The sequence below is a fragment of the Falco cherrug genome, chromosome 2 (assembly GCF_023634085.1).
Source record: "Falco cherrug isolate bFalChe1 chromosome 2, bFalChe1.pri, whole genome shotgun sequence".
Taxonomy (NCBI): domain Eukaryota; kingdom Metazoa; phylum Chordata; class Aves; order Falconiformes; family Falconidae; genus Falco; species Falco cherrug.
The window spans coordinates 63,368,304-63,389,781 of NC_073698.1; the positions used below are offsets into that span (position 1 = coordinate 63,368,304).

General features: G+C 40.8%; 1 protein-coding gene across 2 annotated transcripts in view; it reads right to left on the bottom strand.

The window, feature by feature from the left end:
• COL4A1 (collagen type IV alpha 1 chain) overlaps nucleotides 1-21,478 on the bottom strand; it is a 124,789-nt gene that overhangs the window by 62,108 nt on the left and 41,203 nt on the right. For both annotated transcript variants that reach the window (XM_055701241.1, XM_055701242.1), the window contains exon 2: nucleotides 9,344-9,394. In XM_055701241.1, the coding sequence (XP_055557216.1) occupies nucleotides 9,344-9,394 (51 nt within the window). The remainder of the gene's footprint in view (nucleotides 1-9,343; nucleotides 9,395-21,478) is intronic.

A 21,478-nucleotide genomic window follows, 5' to 3' on the forward strand; every position in this document is an offset into this window, starting at 1 on the left:
AGAAAAAAAAAGGTCTTGAACTTTTCAGATTTTTTTAATTTATTTTTGTTCAGATCCTAGACCTGGAATGAAATGTGACGTTACATGCAAGTTTTATTCTCTTGCCAAAGGTTTGTCATGGACATATTTACAGAAAATAATCTCTTCCATAAATAGTAAAAACATGGGCAGCTGGTCCTAGACAGTACAGACTGCAATAAAGTTCTCATAATGAAGTAGTTCATATCTTAGAGAGTACATGACAGGCAGTAATATTGGAGACAGTGCTAGTCTAGCTGCTTTTTTTGGGTTGGGCTGGAAACAGCATTTCTACAGTTTTAAACACTTTGAAAGTTGTATAGGAGGAGAGTGTCTTTCTATAAAAACTAGAGGAAATATTCTGGCTTCTGACTCTTTATCATGAAAGCACCACAAAGCAGATAACATTATACCTCAAAAATGTAAATCCGTGTTTCTTTAGTTTAATCCCTAGAGTCTCCACTCAACCAGATCCACTAGAGAACAGACACTACAATGTAGTTTCTTTGTAGTACCTCCAAGGTTGTTTAACCTGAATGAATTAAGCTAACAAAGATACAATGATGATTAATAATTATTATTTTGGCATTGTGGAGGATACTAGCATCGTCATCAGTGAATGCCACCCAAAAGCTGGTCTGCTGCTTTGTAGGTGGCTCTAAGGTTTTCTTTCGGGGGAGCGGTATGTTATAAAAAAAAAGAAAGAAAGAAAAAAATGAAAAACCAAAACAAAAACAAAAAAAAAAGAAGAAAAAAGGAAAATAAAAAAGGAAAAAAGAAGAAAAAAGGAAAAGAAAAAAAGGAAATGGAAAAAAGGAAAAAAGGAAAAAAGGAAAAAAGGAAAAAAGCAAAAAAGCAAAAAAGCAAAAAAGCAAAAAAGCAAAAAAGCAAAAAAGGAAAAAAGGAAATAAAAAAAGGAAAAAAGGAAATGGGGAAAAAAGGAAAAAGAAGGAAATGAGGGGGAAAGGAAAAAAGGAAATGGGGGAAAAAAGGAAAAAAAAATGGGGGGGGGTGTCGGACGCGGACAGGCAAGGGTGCGTGCGGGGCCTGTCAGACCAAAGGAGCGCGGCGACGCACGGGTGCCACCCAGAGGAGCTGGCGGGGAAGTGACAGGGCCCGGGAGGGCCCCCCCCGGCGCGCAGCGAGGGGCGGGGTGCGCAGGCAGTTTTGTGGTCCAAAGCTCGTACTTGGCCTGCAACCGCGGAGCTTCACTTCTACCAGCATTAACTTTTTCCTTTTTTCCTGAGGTAAACGGCATCCCGCGGTTGCCACGCCTTCAATCAATATAAAATTATTTGCATTTAATACCTAGAACTTCCTAAAGAGACCCCTTTGGATGACTGTCACAAGGCTGCATGTGTCCTTGCTGGATTTCCAGCTTCCATCTCCACGCTTTCGGACAGAGATGAAGTTTGAGCCAAAGACTTACAATCACATCCTTACGTTGCAAATCTTGTCAAAGGTGCCGCATGCAGCTGGCAGCAGCACTGGCTTCTCTGTTCACTGCTCCACTGTACCAGCCTCTGGTATTCTTCCCGCTGGAGTCAGAGGGCACTTCAGGCTGCCCCTCTGTACTAGAGTCCCCCCCCACCCCCTCCCCTACTACTGCTTAAACCCATTTGGTTTGCAGTTCTGCAGCATCTTTCAGTCTTTGCTTGGCAGTCGAGCAAACTGTGCTAACAAAACGGAGGGTTACCAAATCCCCTCCAGGCTTTTAGTATTCTGCTAACTAGCCATGAAATACTTTTCTTGCGTCCGTTTACAGTCAGTAACAGTGTTGAATGAGAGAAGAGTTAAGAGGACATCCAATGTGATGCCAGTGTTCACTCACTCAACTCAGTATTTACTTTAACTGTGCACACTGATCTTTGACACAAGCCTTGGTGAGAATTATTTTTGTTGGCATATCAAAACACTTAAAAATATTCCAGCTGAACTTCAGTGGAAGCTGTCACATGCTTTCTTTAAGAGCTACAAAATTTATGGGTAGGTTTTGCTATGCTAGTTACTTTGAAATATTCTAACAGATAGAAACATAATTTTCGGGATGGGAGCCTAAGTTGTTTTTCCCCTTGCTTTAACTTAATTTTGCTTTTCTTCTGTTGTTAAAGATGACATAGGAGAACATTCTACCTGTTAATGAAACCTACTAATTATTTTCATCATTTAGGTTAACTTCCTATGCTACGTTGTCTGTAATTCAATTTACTTACTGCCCTGTAACACTTTCTCAGGTGTTATACTTACCTGAAAGGGAAATATTTTTTAACATCTCTTAAAAATTCTTCCTCAACCCTTCTTGCTCCTGTGATATTAAGCTTCTTTGAGGCTCTCCAGCTGGTGAGGAATTGCTTGTGTGACAAAGTACTCCACTATCACTTTTTTAGCAGCTACTTCAGGCTTCCTCTTTGAAAATCCCACTTCCATGCTGCTTCTTACTTTTCTGTCTCCTTCCAGGCATATATGGCTACAAGTTTTGCTATTCCTTCTGCTGGAAGTGATTTTGAGAATTTTGTATGAAATTTGGTTTTTTACTCTTTCTTAATGAAACTCTAAGAGAATTCAGATCTGCATTTGTGAAAACTAACATCATAGGGCTTGATGTTTTCACTGGCTAATAGAAGTTATCACCTCTCACTGAAAACATAGGTCTAGAATCTGAAATAGGAGGTAGCTGAGCAAAGAGAAGCAACTACTAGTATGAGATACAAAACAAACAAACAAACAAACCAAAAACAACCCCCCAAACTGCTTTTTGTTCTTGGCTAGAAAGGCCAGAAAGTGATTTAAGGAGGTTACATACTACTGTGGTTTCCTAGTAATAATTATTTGGGCCCAGGTTGCTTCTTGTGAATACTGCTACAGAGAAAATGTAGGCAGAGACTCATTACTTAACTGCATCAAGTATTAAATGCTTGTGTGGGAACTGACATACCACAGAACTGTCAATTATAATGGCTGTCTTAGTTTGAGATCCCCTGTAAACACAATATAAATTGAATGGCAGAATGATTTAAAGAAGCCTGAGGGGTCAACTACAAAACGTATTCCTGCTGTACTCCGGACATTTGCTGTCCCAGACCTGTAGTCCATACCCACAAAATCCTGTCAGCATCACAGAGTATTAGTGGGCAGTAAGATGAACATACAGCAAGCAGAAGCAGACTGCAGGTGCTGTCATGCATATGACCGGATAATAAAAAAACTGCACACTGGGATATCAATTTTATAACCACTGCGTAGTCAGTAGATACTGGAAGCATGACTTTGTTTGCAGGGACAAAATGTCACATTTGGGGAGATTCCAAACTATGCATGGGTATTGCACAGGCACTGGGCGGCTCCACTTCCCAAGCAAGCAGATCGCAGATTTCAGAGAAGCGGAAATCTTACAGGTCTTTTCTCATCTTACTTTGATCTCACATTCGGGAAACTTTACTGACTTCACTGGAGGCTCACATACTTCAGATCAAAATAAGGCCCTGCAGTCCTTCAAGAAACCATAGTGAAGACATACACTAACAGCAGTTGTACAAATGTAAAGTCAAACTCTGGGAAGCTAGAGAGCATGTTCTGCTCCATGAAGAAATGCCTGAGCCTATACCAACACCCTTACAAGCAAAGATAGGCATCTGGCAACGGCTGCTTAAAAGGTCATAATATGCCAACTGAAATAGTACTTTGTGAAAACCTTCAGAAGTCAGCCCTGAAAACTAAATATGAGCATACCCCACCACATAGTATCACTGGGATATCTGCTTTTATAGCACTCTTTCCACAGAGGTAAATTCATCAGTGTAATCCATTGTGTGATTCGTAATCCGTACCACACCGACTGCAAAAATACATCTTAATACAGAAAATTATGCCAGAGACATCCAGTCCCATTTGGACAAATGGGCCAAATGGTTCCAATGACTATTTTGAACTAAGAAAATCTGATGGCTCCAGATACCACTTAGCAGTTTGGTCTGACAGTTAGGAAACTGTAGAAAACTTTCAATACTTAGCATATCTCCATCAATATTATTCAAAGTCTTTTGACATCTCATTCTTTTCCAGCATAGCAGCTTTGTTTGTGTGCTGTCTTTATGAAACAGATGTTCCTTTTTCCTGATCTGAATTAAAAGGATTATTTTTTCTTTGACTGCCACTGCAGAATTGACACAAACATTGTGACAATGGCCTGATTTAAAAAAATACTTAAGAACCACAAGTCTCCTTGTAGAATATCAGATCTGCAGCCGAACAATATCTTCACTTACTTTATTATGGTTTTCTGATTTCTCCCTTTCAGGAATGATTAGATGATTTCATGTTATCTATTAGCCTTTTCCAGACTGCAAACACAATCTTTCCTTCCATATTGCCTGTCACCCCTCTTTTCAACGTCATGGCTCTCTCTGGGGTATATTGTTTCCCTGTGGTTTCCTTAGTGTCCTCAGTTCATACCCTTTCCAGCTCAGGCATGAACAGGTGCTTACACAAGGTAAGTTCCTACAGCAGCCACTTAAATAGAAACACTAAGCAAAAATACCGAAGAACTTATAAAAGCCAAATAGCGCCCATGAAAAGTGTAAAATATGAACATGTCTTGATGCTGCTAATACAGGTTGAATATGAAAAGCACAGATCTAGTGATTACTGATTTGCTCCACTAAAGGAACTGTTTTGTTGCCCTCTGCTATATTGTAAAGAAACTCAGAAGTACTTAATAGTGATCTTCCCACTGACTGCCAGAGCTTCCCTCCAGCAAGGGGGTTTACATTGTTTTAACTCATCAATATCACAAATATTTTTGCTCTACCTTTTGATACCTAAAATGACAGGAAAAGCCTTGAAGGCCCTCCCAATCTGGTAAACCTTAAAAAACCCAACCCAACACAACCATACAGGGACACAGCCCACTGGAACAGTCAACTCTTCATTACACAGAGAAAATGGAGAAGCACAAGCACCTGCAGACAACCAAACCATGTGTGACTTTTCAGTGTGTAGGAGCGTGCAGGTTCTGGTTCATGTTGACAGGGGACCACAGAGATGTCCCAGTAACTCTCAGCCTAAGCCAGTAACAGAGCTACCTGGCTTCCTGACAAGCAAAGCCAGTTTGTGTACTTTCGCAGCACAGTCAATCCACACAGGAATGATGCACCCATCAAGGGAAATGCAGAAGTGAATTTTATGTAGGTATAATAACACGGATACAGTCTCAGAATTAGGCAAACCAAAATACACCAATATAAAATGATTTGCTCAAGTTTTCTTGCATCTCAAACCATTAAAAGGTTAAAACTAGCAATTACGTAAGAGTTAATTCTATTCTCATTTTCTATTTTCTTTCAGAATATCTTAGCAGATTTTTTTTGTAAAGTGCAATACCTAATGTGCAACGACAAAATCACATTTGATGTTGCTAGTGAATTCAACTTTCCATGGGTAATAATGAGACAGGGAAATCATCCTAAGAGACTTATACTAAAGAATGAGGGTTTATACTTCAATGCATTCTAACTAATAAACGCTAGAAGACTGATCATTCTATATTAGTTACAGCAAAGTTCCAGTGTTGCCTCCATTTATACATGTTTCTGCTATGGAGTAAAATGAGTGCAAATGGTCACGAATGAGAGAATGAAGATTCCTGGAAAAAGTCAGTGCATGGAGAATTTTACTCAGCTCTATACAGCCTTTGTTCTAAATGGTAATTAAATGCTTAACATGCTTTTTCTACACACATTAATGGCTAGCACTTCTTATCTCCACAGCTGCTTGAAATTGTTCTCAGAATCTAGGTGGGCATAAAAGAGAAAACATAGCTTTTGTGTACTTCTGAGTAACCCAACAAAATGTTTGCAATCATTCAAAACTCTAATCGGTTTAAACAGATCTCACACTTTAGTGGTTAGAAAGAACAGTCAAGTTATTATGCAGAAAACCAAATAAAAAGTGTTAGAGGAAATAAATGAAGATGTTTTAGGCTAATCTGACAGAAAACAGTAAGGTATTATTTATTATTTTAGCAATATTATGCTTTTCTAAAATAGCTGCACCTTTTGTTCAGCACATACATGATACTTGACATTATATAGCTTAAAATAACAGCGTGATGTTCAGTGTAATAATAAAGGCTTTCTAGGATAAGAGCCATCTGTTGCAATTACACTCACATTCCGTGATTTTCTGAAACGGTTGAAAACCCTTAGACTTTGTCAATTATATGCCCTTGATATAGTATGAGTCATCTTAAAGGAGTTTGGCATAGACATGAAATTTTCATGGAAACAGTCTAATGAGTGAACATATTGAATGTATTCTAAATATGGCCATCCAAATGGTCATATTGATGAAAAGATTCTCAAATGAGAGAGAAAAATATGGCAGTATAATTCACTATTCCATGTTTGAAATGCTGCCGGGTAATATTGCTTGGGCATTTCACAGCTTTTTAGTCAAATACTATTTTCAGCACTTTTACTGGTGAGATCATTAATATAATTATTTGGCCAAATGTATTTTAATTAAACCCCACCCCGAAATTGTAGAGTCTGGAACTTCTTCCCACACTATGGTAGGAAATATACCTCCAGATGTTAATAATTAAGGCATTAAAGGGTAAACCCAGCACCCACTTCCGCAGCTCCCCAAGCTCCCACGGCAGTAAACTGGTGTGGTTACATCGCTGAAGAGTGTGGGTGGATTGGAAAAGGCCCTTCAGAATTTGTGCACTTCTGCACAACACGGAAGCCAGATCAAAAGGGTTTCCAGTGTAGGCCACATGTTGACTGTGGATGGGGCGGGACAGAATGGATACGTGCTTCCCATGCAAGTGGCTATGTGAGAAGTGGAGGCAGATGTTCTCTAACGTGGTCTCCTGAGGTACCACAGGAGCTGGACATGGCTGCCCTCTTCGGGCCTGGATCTTGGCTAGGATCAATGTTTCTAATCGGTCCTTTCTCTGATAAGCAGCATTCATGTAGGTCTTTGAGATAACAGGTACCACTACTGATGTGTGCATTAATGGGAACCATGTCTAGCAGAGACATGTTTCAAATCCAAAGGCACTGCCTGGAAAGAAATATCTCAGAGGCAAGCTCAAAGGACACTTCCCTTGCTTCCCCTCACCAACTTCTGCCTTCACACCTGGAACTGGGTAGCAGGCTGTCTTTATTCTAGACAGGCATTAAATGTGAAGAATCGGAACGAAAAGCTGCACTAGGCCGAAACAAAGGTGGGGGACAGATGTTTTAAAATAAAACTCAGTTTTGTGTTCAACATGCTAAATACACATTTGAAAGCCTCATAGTGGTACATGATCAGCAAGCATTGATATATATTGATCTGAATCAAGTTACCTCTTCATGCATTCCAAAATACCTTCAAATGCCTTTCTTGAATATTGTTTCTTAGGTATAACTATTCATTCACCTGTCTAGATGTCTCTAATATCAATAATTAAATTTACTACACAGTCTGAAAGTATGTAATTATTTTACTGCACACATGTTTAAAGTCAGAGAAGTTTGTGATGGAACCTATTAGGAAGAGCACAGAGTACACTGATGCTGGACAAGCCTGCACAAGATATGGAATTTACTATGACTTCTGTTGCTATGGACTGATATTTTTCTCTCTTCCATGTTTTTAAATAACCTATGTTCATTTGAGATAGTTTTGGCTTCTATCATATCAGACAAGCATCTATGTCTTTCAAAAAGAACTTTTTGAGACTCTGGACTATGCAAACGAAAACTGCCAGCAAGGCTTTAGCAAAGAGTCAGAACTGCAGACAGAAATATATGAAGTGCTAAGGTTTAATACAATTTATTTCCCCAACCTATCATTTTTTAAAGTGTTCTAGTTACAAGATGCTGGCATACCCTGTGAACTGAAAACTAATGGCTTTCAGCAAGAGAGTTACAATGTATTATCTCTCTCATTCTTGTTACTGAAAAATAAGATCAGGTATCAAGGAATAAAATCAGAGTTCCCAACCTTTCCCAAACCTTTGTTTTATTTGTTTTTAATATATAGCTGACTTTTATTAAACAGATATTAATGGGTCATTAAGAAAAGAAGACTCCATCTAAAAGATATTTTGAACCTCAACACTGTTCATCTGTCTCACAAATTAATCTATGTTCTGTTACAAAGAAAATTGTCTTTGCTTGGGTCTCCAATTAAATAATTAACATTCCTTGTTCCAAAAAACACCAAAGAAAAGCCACCAAAAAATACTCTTAAAACCCTCATTCCTAACTATGTAGTTATCACATGTGAGACAATGTAGAACAACAGTTCTATATTTATTCAAAAAAACCCAAAACAATCCCCCCAAACAAAAAACAAACAAAACCCCCACTTCTTCTAAGCACTCCTTTGGGTGACCTAAACAACTTACCTTGAAAAATGTTCCCATTGCAATCATAGGATGGTAAAACCTTTGGTTTGCACTCATTTATAATGGTAGATGTACAGTACACGTGCATGCACAACAGAACACACTATAGATTAAAATCTCTACAGAAAATTGGAAGAGATAAGGAGAGTGACTGAATGTCTGAAATATTTACAAAAGCAAGTAATTCACCGGGGGAATTCATGGAATGCTTAAGTACACTGTATTTTTTCTTCTCTGTTACTGCTTTAAAAGAAGCATTTGAAGGGCCTTTTCTGTTTCATACACAGGAAGTTTGGATAGCTGAACAAGTACAACCCATTTGCAAGGTTCTGTCAAAAAGTTTTAAATATTATTTGTTTTTCTTGACCTGCAACACTTTTCTGTACTTAAATTGATTATTAACCTCCTTCTTCCTATTACAGGTCACTGCATCTCAGGGCCAGCCCTGGTCAGGCTATGTTGCTTATGATGCATCCCAGCCCTCCTGGAGAATAATCTGCACAGCATGCTGAAGGCAGCATCTCTGAGCTGAACTGCTCACATCATTTCCAGAGGTGGTCAGGATGTCAAGCCTGCTACTCACTGAAAAGACTGGATGTGAGGAGTAGGAAAGGTAAGAATGCCAGGTTAGCATCCCGCTCGATGGGGAAGGACGAAGTGCACAGCCAAGCACGGAGCTAGGGGCTTCACCCTGCAGTGAGGGCATTCAGCTGTTTCCCACCCCTGGCCCTCCTGCCCTCAGCTGCTGCAGCCACTGAGCTGGCTGCTTTTCGGACACCCTTCCGAAGGGCACATGGCCTGGCCTTGGCAATGCTCTGTGGTGGTGCAAGTGTTCACTGAAACCCATGGCTCACCTGCCTTCCACTAGATAATACACTGTGTGGTTTAAATAAACGAGATAATGAAGCAGAGAGCTGACTTACTCACCTTTTGCCCTTTTACTCCACTGCAGTCACATTTTCCACAACCGGAACAACCCTGAAAATAAAAGAGAAATTGAGAATTAATTGTCTGAACCAGATGACAGGCAGAACATACTGCAACGACACAGAGATGACAGCAATACCATCCTGACTGCAAGGCTGGTCAGCCTGGGGAATGTTTGCTTAAGCACAATGCAATACTTTGTTATCTTTATATAGATGCACACTTCTGGTCTTAGTCACAGTCCAATAAAAGATGTCTTTCTAAAAGAAGAAAAGAAACTGCTATTGCTTTTAACCACTGAAAACTGTTATAGTCCTTCTAAATCATTGTATTTTGGGCCATCATTTAAAAAATAACTCATTCTTACAGAATATACACATACTCTGCTGTAGCAATAGGAACATCTCACTTTAAAACAAGTGGATTCCCCTTCAAGGATTCTATAGTCACACATTCAAAGCCCAGCAGAATATTTAAAACAAAATCAATCTAGTCATAGAAGCACCTCTTTAATATTAGTTTGTTAATAAATGGCTTGCATTATGCATAAATACTTAACCTCTATAAATAATTGCCATTGCTTTGAGAAGCAAGAGGTGGTGAAACTGCAGTGCATGATTTATCTTCTATGCTTAAGGAGAAAAAACATCAGACGTGAGGAATATGGAGTTTGTTTCTTTTCTGAATACAAAAATGTTGTCTATACCTTTGGGTGTTTACCATGAGATCTCTTGCTATTGATTTACTAGATGTTTTTATCAATAATTGGCAATATTCTGACAGGAAGAGAATAGTTTTTAAAGGAAGTTAAATATTGGTATAATTACCACAGGAAACTATGCCAAGAAGTATGCCTGGACATACTTTATGAAATCAAGTCAAACCACAGCCAGGGAGCTGCTCCTAATGTCAAATATTAGATATGGAGGCAATTGTTGATGTTTACTGGCCAGGCAATGTCTAGTTCCAGGGTTCTGATCCTGTTTCTTACACCTACCACAATTTCAAGTGATATTTCTTTCTTGCCCTCTATGACTAACTGTAATTGTCATTATGATGAGAAACCTTCCACTCAGCAAAAGCACATTCATTGCAGCAGGAGAACGCAGAGAAAACATGAACAAAAGCACAACCAGTCTGAATTATTCTTCAGTAGATACTACAGAGATTTTTGTTTTCTGAAAGGCTTTCCTTAGGAGAGCATCACCTTATAGGGTTTCTACACTAGATAAACTGAAGTAAAAATACAGCCAACTTGTACCTGCAGAAGACAACGGCACTTCAGCATAGATGTTGACAGACTCCCAAGTCTATCTGGAGTCTGTAAAGGGAAATTCTGGAGGGCAAGTGGATGGGAGGATTTGAGCAGGGCATTTTCATCTCAGGAGGGAAGGAAGGTGGACTGTGCAGCTGGCCTCACTAGTCCCATCAACTGGTCTCACCACGTGAAATACTCCTAAGTGCCACTTCCCTCAGAAGCAAGGGAGAGAAGATCTCAAAGTAGGTGTTTGAGAAAGAAGCTTAATATTAAGAAATGCTACTAAAAGCTTTTACGCGTTTGTTCACATAAACCTTAAGACGAAGACTTGAGAGATCTGGGGGTTGATTTATTTAGATCAAGTCAACAGCAATCAAAACACTGGGATTTTTATGACATCATCATAAAAAGCCACTTTTTTTTTTTTTTGATGAAACATGAAAGGTGATAAAATATGGAAGAAGCCAGCTTAATTAATGCACAGGTAAAAGCTTACAGTCACTTTGCATTACTGAAGTACTTGTGTGCACTTCAGTACATCTGGGTGACTCCCCACCGTTCCTCATAGTCACGAAGCAACCAGTGAGTAACTTCACAGTCTACTGCTTTTGCTGTTGTCATGACCCTCAGAAACAAACTAGGAGGAAAACAAGCAAAACATTTGTATCACTGGATATTCCACCAATGCAGGTGAGACCCTTCAGCAGTCCCTTAAGCCATTATCCAGAAGCAGTCAGAGACAGCAGCTCTCCAGAGACAGCTCTCAGCGCACATGCTGGGCACCTGTCCCTCCACACCTGCGAGCTTCACAGTTGACTGGAACCTTGGTAGTTCTGGGAAATTAAAAGCAAAAGTACCTAATCCATTTTAAATTTGGAAAACTGCCAATGAGACCAATAGACATCATAACTCCAGAAAGATAACACAGTAACATTTTCACTTGGTAAATATGTTTTTAAAGTAAAGCATGAAAGAAAAATGGGGGTTTAGTACTGAAAATAAAATGATTAAAGGCTGTCCGATAAATCTAAAGTACCGGCTCCTGAAAAATTTGTTACTTTTGTTGAGATCCCTTTGTTTATATGTAGATCCATTGAATTTGTTGTTTGAAGTCAAACTTTCTCCATATTCACATAAAGCGAAAATAATCAGATTTTTTTCTCATACGTTATTACAGCATTTTACCATGCCATATCATAAATGCACAGAAAGACGAAAATTAACACTGATTAGAACAAGCATTTACCATATACTGCAGAAAGAGAATTAGATTGGAAAATTATACCAACATATGCTGCAATGCCAACACAGTACTGACCAGGAGGGAAAAGTGCCACCCACTGAATAATTGGCTTTACTGCTTATGGTACATGGTTACGCCTGGAAAAACATTGGGCCTCCCATTTCAAGAAGTGACCCATTGTGACCTCCCTTAGCTTTTCAGACCTGATGAGTTCACAGCTGGAAGACGCATGCTTGCAGCTCATACTTCCTCCTCCAGCATCATGTAGAATGTTATCAGTTTTATCAACACACCCCTTAAATTCAGAAGCGGTCTGTTTTAATTGCATTTGGGAATGTAATTAAAATACATCACTGAATTACTATAAACATATGTCAATCCCCGCATATTTCCTTCAGCCTGTTATTTAACCTGCACCATTTTAGAAAAAAAAAAGTATGTTGTTATTTATTTTTAATGCGGGTTTTGTTCTTAAATTTAGCATGGCCAGAAGAATGGACCTGTGCTTTTAGGTCTCTTTTTGTGCTCCCCAAAATGACGCCACTATATTCATTCTTTCCTGTTTCTTAAGCCTTGAATTACAATAACCAAAGGTGAGAAAGGGAAGAAGGTACTGAGCGTCAGGGAGCACAGCTGCATAAGATCCTATTTGCAAGCAAGTGCTGTATCCTGTTAAGTCAGAATGGGCCACCTGCCCTACAAAACTCTGCCTTTATTTTACAGTAGCATCATCTCCTGCCATCACTGACTGTAACTTCTGCAGGTGGATGGAAGGCTGGCCAATAATGACAGCCACTACTGGATAGAGTTATTTATCCTCAGCTACTAAAATGTATTTTTGAATCTAAGGGATGTGGTAACATTCTGCATATGCTAGAAGGAAGTATGAGCTTTTTCCTCCTGGTCCTCTGGGAAGATGGGAGGGCCAGACTGGAACAAGGTTTTTAATCAAACATCAATTTAAGGAGGTCAAAGGGGCATTTAAGTAATGAGATACTGGGAGAGAGGAAGGTGGTTACAGATGGGTACAGCAGGCACAGGAATCAGGGTCTGGGTTCACCTAACCCAGTGTAGGCACAAACACTTCTACTAGTCACTGCAGTTGCCCTTTACTCAATGGCAAGAAACAGGCACTTTGTGCTGGGATCCATCCTACCTATTTTTGTTCTTTGCCTTTAATGGAGATGAAGCACACCTTGGAGGATTAAGCAGTAGAGACCGGGCAGAAAGGAGTATGGGCTCTGTATGAGAACCATGGGGGAAATGGAGAGAAAATTGGATGTGGAGGATCAGAGGGCTAGAGGTTACAGACAGAATGAGATAGATATTAACAATAGCTCTCCATTCCTCAGAAATCATTAGAAATTCAGTTGAGTATCTTTCAAACTGTAGATACGGAGATACGTATTTCTGGTACTTATCTAGGAATGACTTAAGGCCTTTACACAATTCATAAGTGGGAAACTTCACCCTGAAGGAATAATCACAAGGTAAGAAAGCTGAAACTGTGCAAATTATTAGTTATTTCTAAACTTCTATGATCTTAAATCAGTCTCATGATATGAAGAATCCAGTTCATGATTTCCTGTCACACATGACTAGAGATGAGACAAATTGAGAGAAATAGTTTTGTCCTATCTCCCAGACATCCTCTTTAATGCATGGAGCTTGGAGCAATCACTGTTCTCCTCCAAGTGTCCACACAGAGAAGTAATGGTGCTGGGCAGGAAGCATAATCAAGGTGGGGGCAGGGAGATGAATGAAAAGGCAGGGTTTTTATCCCTTGTCTAGAAGCCAGTTACTGACTAATCCAAAGATTTTGGCCAGGTGCACCGTGATACCTCACCTACTTTGCATGGTAGGCTAGCAGTTTTCAAATAGCCATAGCTTCCTTGCAACACAGGCCAGCCTCTCACATAATATTTGAAGACTCATTTAATCTTACTCCTCCCACAAAATATCAGTCAGCCCAGAAGCAGAAGCTCATTTTAGCGATATAAATCGCTTCATTTTTTAACAAGCATTTCCGTTCCATTTCATTCTCCCAGACTGTCTGCAACTGATAAGCTTAGTGAATCACACTAGCAAATCAGTATTAAACTATAAAAAAATTATATCTCTTCAACATCTCACATACAAACACGCTACATGCAGACTGCCTAAAGGACAGCGATAGTTCAAAAAAAGTGCTGCTAATGAGTGGACACCCCAACCCAGACCTGTAAGTTCCGTGACACACGCACTGAGCCTTAGGACTCTACGCACTCTAGGCACACTCTCAGCCACTGTCCTGTCAGTGACAGAGCTGAGAAGGCTGCTAAAGTTCCTGCAGCACACAGAAGAAACTCTGTTCTGCATTGCAGCCTGCAAGACATCTGTCAGATTGTAGCTACAGACTTTTGTTGCATTTTGCCCTGTTTTTCCACATCCAGCTACTTTCCTGGCATTTGAGGACTACGGCTTGGAACTTGCACAGGAACGATGCAAACAGCCAGATGAGCAGCCTAGGAGGGAGACAACTGCCGTATTTGGAAATGCACCATTTCTGGAGGCTACAGAGATCTCCAAAAAAATACAAAGGCCGAGTCAGTTCTTGGACGCTCCACTCTCATACAGAAGTGTTTTTTTTCAAGACAAATGTTCTTTCCCACAACATCTGTTCAGACTCTGCTTGCTGAGTTTCAGTTGTTGAGCTGGCTACCAGCTTAGACTAACTGCACAGGTATCAACTGAGTTCAAATATTATCTTGTAAAGCACATGTGTAAGGTAGAGATTTAATTAAATTCTTGCTGTTTACTGAAGTCTGTTGATGTTTAAAATCTCATTCCAGGGAATGTAGTCACTTCTGCCCAAAATACAATGTCTTTCAAATGACTGAAAATGCTCTGAACAGATAAATGGTGAGACTTAACAAGAGATACCAAAATTCTCTGACTGTTCACAGTGTTTCTAATTCATAGCTGAAATGCTTCAGAGAGTAAAAATCATCACGATTATTTAATCTCATGATTCATTCGTTACAAAATGACATATTCTGTTTAGACATGACACTTAAACTGATGAAGTTTTCAGATGAAACGGTGTAATTTCTCACTCTACTTCGCTTTAGTTCGAACTCCACTGTGAGCTGAATTTCAACACCAGTTGCAAGTTGAAACTCCAAGAATGGCTATGCCAACGAGATGCCTGTTTGACAGTGACAGCTTTAAGTCTGAATCGCCTTCCTCCACAAAACCCACCCCCTTCCACCCCTGTGCTAACCCGACAGATTTATCCTTATGTAGCAGACACTTCACCTCTTCCTAAGCACACATATGTACAACTCATGTCACTGACATGAGAGCTTGATCAGTAACATCTTCAAGTCTCACATCCCACCAAATACAGAAATAGGGAGGTGATGCCAACTGCGACACTTATCTTGCATTCCTCTCATTATTTTCTTCTCTCTTCAGAATGTCAAAATAGCTCCCTGGCTGTATTACTATTCTTGTCTTTACCCTTTAGATACAACCGTACTGAATTAGGCAAACTGCTCTTTTGTGTGCAAAGTACCATTAGAGAAAACCACTGTGATAATCCAGTTAACCTTGATATTTTTCTTAACTGATTTTGCAGTCCATTAACAACTTTTAAAAAAAATCATGTTGCTAAAACTTCTGATTTACACTTAGCTAGAATGAAGAGGATAATAAAAAAATCCAGACTGTCTTATCAAGTTAGCAAAATTTAGTAATACTCCCTTACAGGAGTTGATACAAAGCCAGTTGTGCCAGACTGATGATTGGAACCTCAACTCTCAAAATGGTTCAGGAAAAAAGCATCTGCCAGACCTTCATTTTCAGGACTTAAAGCAAGAGCAGAAATTGAGCACAGTTCTCATTTCATTTGTAAACGCATCAATTTTGGATGTCTATGGACAGATAAATAATGGACAAAAGGCACCACTTCATGATTTTATAAGGTTAGCAAGCTCCAGTCTTTCCTCCTCTCCCAATTTCTTTTTCTCCACCATTAAGAAAAAGAAACACCACAGCTGGCAGCTTATCTTTGTGTCCTTTTTTTCCCCTTTTTTTCCCCAGCAAATCATGGGTAGACTTCAATTATGACTGTTCAGGGAATTCCCTGAACCAAAGGAAGGCTTATTGGTTTTACAGCTTTCACCTTCTAGGTCACCAAATTAAGTTCAGCTCTAGTCAGCAAACACTGGAAGTTTCTGTCATGTAGTAGTTATTTGAAGTCCTTGGTCATGTCATTTCAAATGTCCACAGATCCAGTATTTACAGAGCACAGAAGAACAGTGCCATTCAAGATGTCCTGTGGGATACCACCTGCTTCAAGCTGCTAGGCCAGGTGGCAACAGCTCTCCCCTAGGTCTCAGGTCATATCTGCTAGGCCTATGTAAATATCTCATATGGCACCAGATGCCTACATTTAAGCAATGGAAGTAAGTGCAACCCAATAATCTCCAAAGGTTTATTAAACCTTGCATGGATAAGAATTAATATACTCATTCCCCTGTAGACCTCCTTTGGCTGTAGCTTGATGTACATAAGTAGGACAGAAGAAAGCACAAGTGGTCCCCACTCATTTCTCTATCAATGCAAAGGTGTTCTAATAAATCTTCTAGAGGCTGCTTTAGACCAGATGAAAAATCTCCTGGAACAAACCTACACAGTGGAAAACCACGGTACATCACGGTTACTAGTGCATCAGTGTGTCAATTCAGTATCCCTGTTAGTCTAAGGGAAAATTTAAGCGAGTCCCAAATTAACACATAGATAATATCTGAAAGGAATGTCAAGTTAACTGTCTCAAATATCACTGTGAGCTATGAAATTTGAACTAATTTACAACAATTCAGCTCTGGTTTTATTTAAAAGCCTTGTACAATTTTCAGAAAATCAACTGATTATAAGAAAAGCTCTATCGAGGGCAATTGGGAAAAAATTCATTATGGCTCTTGGGACATGGGGGGGGCTGTTTGTCGTTTTTGGCAGGGTTTTTTTCTGTTTGGCTGAGGAGGAGGGTTGTTTTGTTGTTTTTGTTTTAGCATTACCAGAATCATACAGGATGTTCATACAAAAATTGCAGACAGACCACAGATTCTTATCGGAGCTCTCCAGCGTATTTTAGCCATTCAGTGCAATATTAGTAAATTTTTAAATGCTTACTATTAATTATTTCAGAAAATACTTATTTTGTAAATTAGCACTGGTCTAAAAAGATGTTTTACAAAAGAGCACATCTTCTTAGTCAAAAGAATACCAGATTGCTGGAGCTGAAATATTTTGTTGCTGGGACCTCATTTTTGAACATTCTTTTCTAAATTCCCTAGAGGTCTGTCCTGGAGGTAGGGTCATGGGAGTCCCCTGAAAGCTGCTTTGCGAACATGACTTTCCTGTTGGTGATGTGAACATCATTTTCACAAAGCAATGCAAATCCAGGGAGCTTCCAGTTAGCTTACAGGAAATATAAAGTTATTCCTGTCATTCCACATTTGGACAAAAATGGCATTTAAAGCAACTGTTTCCTTTAAGTACATTCTTTTACAGGAAGTTCTGGCAACAGTCAAGGTATTTGCTTACTTAGCGAAATCTTCAGAACAGTGCATTATAACACTCAGTTCTGCACAGTTCAAAGCAGAAAACTGGTTTGTGAATATTAACTAATGGTGTGATCATTATAAAGTTTCTCATCAGCATTATCTACTAGCAGGTCTGTTTCCACAGACTGACAGATCCTGCTTAGCCTCCAGCAAGCAGAGAATACTGTATTCACCAAGTGAGTATCAGTCCAGTAGGTTTTGTACCCTTTTTCTATTTAAGAACTCCGCTTTCGGTTATGTTTTCAAAGAAGTGAAAAAGGTTCCAGGTGCCAGTAAGATCCTCTGGTATTAGAGTCACTGGTGTTACTTCACCAACAGCTGAGGATTAGAGCATACTCCAGGCCTCTCTGACAACCAGTGACAAGCGCTTTCAAGAATACATTTCAAAGGGCACAACCCTTCCTAAATTCAACTATGGTAACCGTTGCCAATAATCCCTACCTTATGCTTCTACTTTGTGAATGGGCAAACTGGATCCAGGCAATACAGCTGAGAAACTCCCGTTCCTCCTCTTGCTAACTTAAAAAAATATGAGGGAAGGACAGGAGAACCTATTGCAGAACCACCATGGCTCTCGCAGAGCTTACCACCCGCCTCATATGCAACTACTCGGGAGCGTACAAAGCAAACTGTTCCTTGCCCTGCCCGATGCAGATCCAAATGCCCTGCCTTCTAACTCGCCTTTTTAGTGTAACTAGCGTTAGCAGCCGCAAGGCACACAAGCTGAAGGGAAATCTTCATTCTCGTTCATGAGACGGACAGGTTGCAGCCTCTGAAACAAATCACAGGAGTTTGTTTTTCTTGCTGCCTTCTGGGATGGATCAGCACAGCCGCTTCCAGCACCAGCTAGCAGTACAAGGCTGGATGCAGCCATAACATGGCAAGATGGAAACAGCGTCATTACAATTGTGTCCCATAACTTCTGCCTCTACCAGAAGTGGCCGGCGATGTCAGGGGACAAGCATCAGTCTCCTTGCCATCCTCCCAGTAAACCCACCCCCACAGGGCTTAACTGCTTTCTAGAAATGTCTCGGAGCTTCTCCAGCATCTGTGCCTTTGCTGTTCAGCACGCATCCCCATTTTCACAAGCACAACAGCACCAATAATAAGTTCGGGCATGGGTGCTGGCGTGGTTGAAAGCCCAGTTGAAAGCAGCTCCAGCAGGCAGGCAAAACGCAGCACCACCAGAACTAGGCAGATGCTGAGGGCGAGGCGGTGGTGGCCGCCAGCCCGGCAGGGACAGCCTGCACATACCACCATGGGCCGCAAAGGGCACAGTACCACCCCCACAGCTGCGGGGCGGTTACCCTGATGGAGACGCCATCTCTCTGCCACGCTGTCCACAGCCATCGCTAAGTCTCCCCTTTAATAACCAGTACTCACGTGGCTGCTGCAAGCCCTGTCACACCACGGAGTGCAGTGCAAGGGCGAGCCTGCAGCGCTCCAGTGCCCCAGCCCTCTTCAAGGCACTTTTGTAAACCTGAAGGCACAGGAGATGCCTCAGAAGGGATACACAGGAAGCCAGTGAAGCCATTTTGCAAGCGTTTACTGCAAGTCCATGAGTGGTGCTTTCCCCTCCTTAGCTGATAAACATCAACATAAACACATTTAAAAGTAATAGCTTTAAAACAAGACAGTGCTGGGGGGAAGTGGAGGGCTTCTTTCTTGGCCGTCCTTGCGCAGACTAAATAAACAGAGAGGTGAAATCCTCTTGGTTGGGATGCACACCAAAGAATGTGAGAAAAGCAGAAGAAGATAAACTGGACTTCTAGATCTGGGCCCAGAGAGGAAACCCAGGCAGCGTACAATCCAGCACAGATACAGACTGCGGTGTTTTGAACTCATACTGCCTGAGCAGGGCTTTCCTCTGGGTGGGCTCTGAGCACTGCAATTTTGCTCATGTAACTCCTAATGTCCCATTAACCCCCTCCCACATTGTGACTGATCACCAGCGGAGGAGGTTGTGTGCACATGTGCAGGCAACACCATCACCCTGGGCCGGACCTTGCCCAGGAGGCCTCCTGCCTCCATGTCACAGACACTGCATGAACGGTGTCCGCTTGCTCCTTCTTAGTCCTCTGCTCCCCATCACCAGTTCCTTATCCATCAGCTCTCCCCGAGCCTGATTTGGCATGACTTAGGAAGTGATGCAGCTTTATGTGGGTACGCAGTGCCTGCAGCAAGGGTTCTGCAGGCGTGCTGGCAGCATTCCTTCAGCACAGACAGACTGCCACTGCAGAGCCACTCCTTGAAGCTGTGGCTGTACCTGCACGGTGTGAGCATCCCCAACACACGGCCCCATCTGACAGGTGCAGCATCCTGTTACCAAGAAGATTTACCCCTACATGTCAAATGCTGCAGCTTCTGCAAGGAAAACATTAAGGGAAGTCCCCGCTGGCCTCCATGGCATATTGCAGGTATATATGACTTGTCATTAAAATCCTTCCAGGAGGACTGTCAGATGGAGTATTTAAACACTATCAAATTTTACTAGTCTGTATGCGGGTTTTATGGCATAAACTTACCAGAACTGTCTAAATGATTTCTTGATTAAAATAACACTCATTTCATGTGAAGTTGTCTTTTCTTCTAAAAGAAACCTTAAACTTTTCAAAAATTGTGACAATGAAATAAGAAATTAAAGATGCTTAACATAAACAATTTTAAGTACACCGTTTGCACTTCACAGCACTAGATAGGAGGTTAGCTGACTCCTCTCCTAATAACACCAGGAAGAGGAGAAAGGTAAGGTAGTGGTAGCCTCACTCTGGCCAACAGGCTCAACAAAGAGTCACAGGATTGTTAACGAGCAATTAATTGGTACATTTTAAGAACCTTATTACAGTATTCTGGAAACAGCAGTAGTAACCACAGCAGTCCAACATCCTTGTCAAACACAGGATTTAAAAAGCGTATATCATGTTTAGTCTACTTAGCAGCCAGCCAAAACACACACAAAAATTCATTTTATAAACCTGCTCTTCTTCCCCACAGATCTCAAAGATCTTCCAAACAGGTTCATCCTATGTTAATAGCACTGCTACAGTAAAAAATCTGCATTTAATTGCTCTAGTGAAATATTTCATTCAGCCAGTTGTTGCAGCCAGCCAGTTCTAAAAACTGCAGCATCACAGGGCAGGCCTAAAATTGGAAGAGCATTTCCTAAAGTGAAATCTGTTTTAGGAGTATTTGCATTATAAACCTATCACAATTTTGGACTGGAAGCAGTACCAGAAGTTTACCCTATGCATTTTTCTCAAGTATTTTAACAAATTGACAGTCAACAATCTACATAGGCATCTTCTCTTAAGCTCCAAGTTACAACTTTGGTTCAGTTAAACTAATGGGTTTTGCAACAAGTTCTTAGTCATTTATCTGTTTGGGTTCCTAAAAAGGCTGTACAGGGAAGCATTGCTTTCTCTGCTCCTTCACAGGCCACTCAATTCTGTCTTTTGCTTCTGTCAAGGATGCCATTGACTATGAGCTGCCTTCTCTTCAGGACACATCCAGGCCTTTTCTCCTAAAGACTGCACACTCCAGAAACGCTTCACTCAGTTCTGGCTACATTTCAAAACTACATTTCAAAATACTCCATATTTAAAGACCCCAGATGGATATGGCCATGGCTGTTGAAGAACCCCAACTTGCAAGAGAAATTTATCTTCATAGAATCATAGAATGGTTTGGGTTGGAAGCGACCTTAAAGATCATCTAGTTCCAACCCCCCTGCCATGGGCAGGGACACCTTCCACTAGACCAGGTTGCTCAAAGCCCCATCCAGCCTGGCCTTGAACACTTCCAGGGATGGGGCATCCACAGCTTCTCTGGGCAACCTGTTCCAGTGTCTTGCCACCTTCACAGTAAAGAATTTCTTTCCAATATCTAATCTAAATCTACCCTTTTTCATCTTAAAGCCATCCCCCCTTGTCCTATCACTACGTGCCCCTGTAAAAGGTCTCTCTCCAGCTTTCTTGTAGGCCCGCTGTAGGTACTGGAAGGCTGCTGTAAGGTCTCTCTGGAGCCTT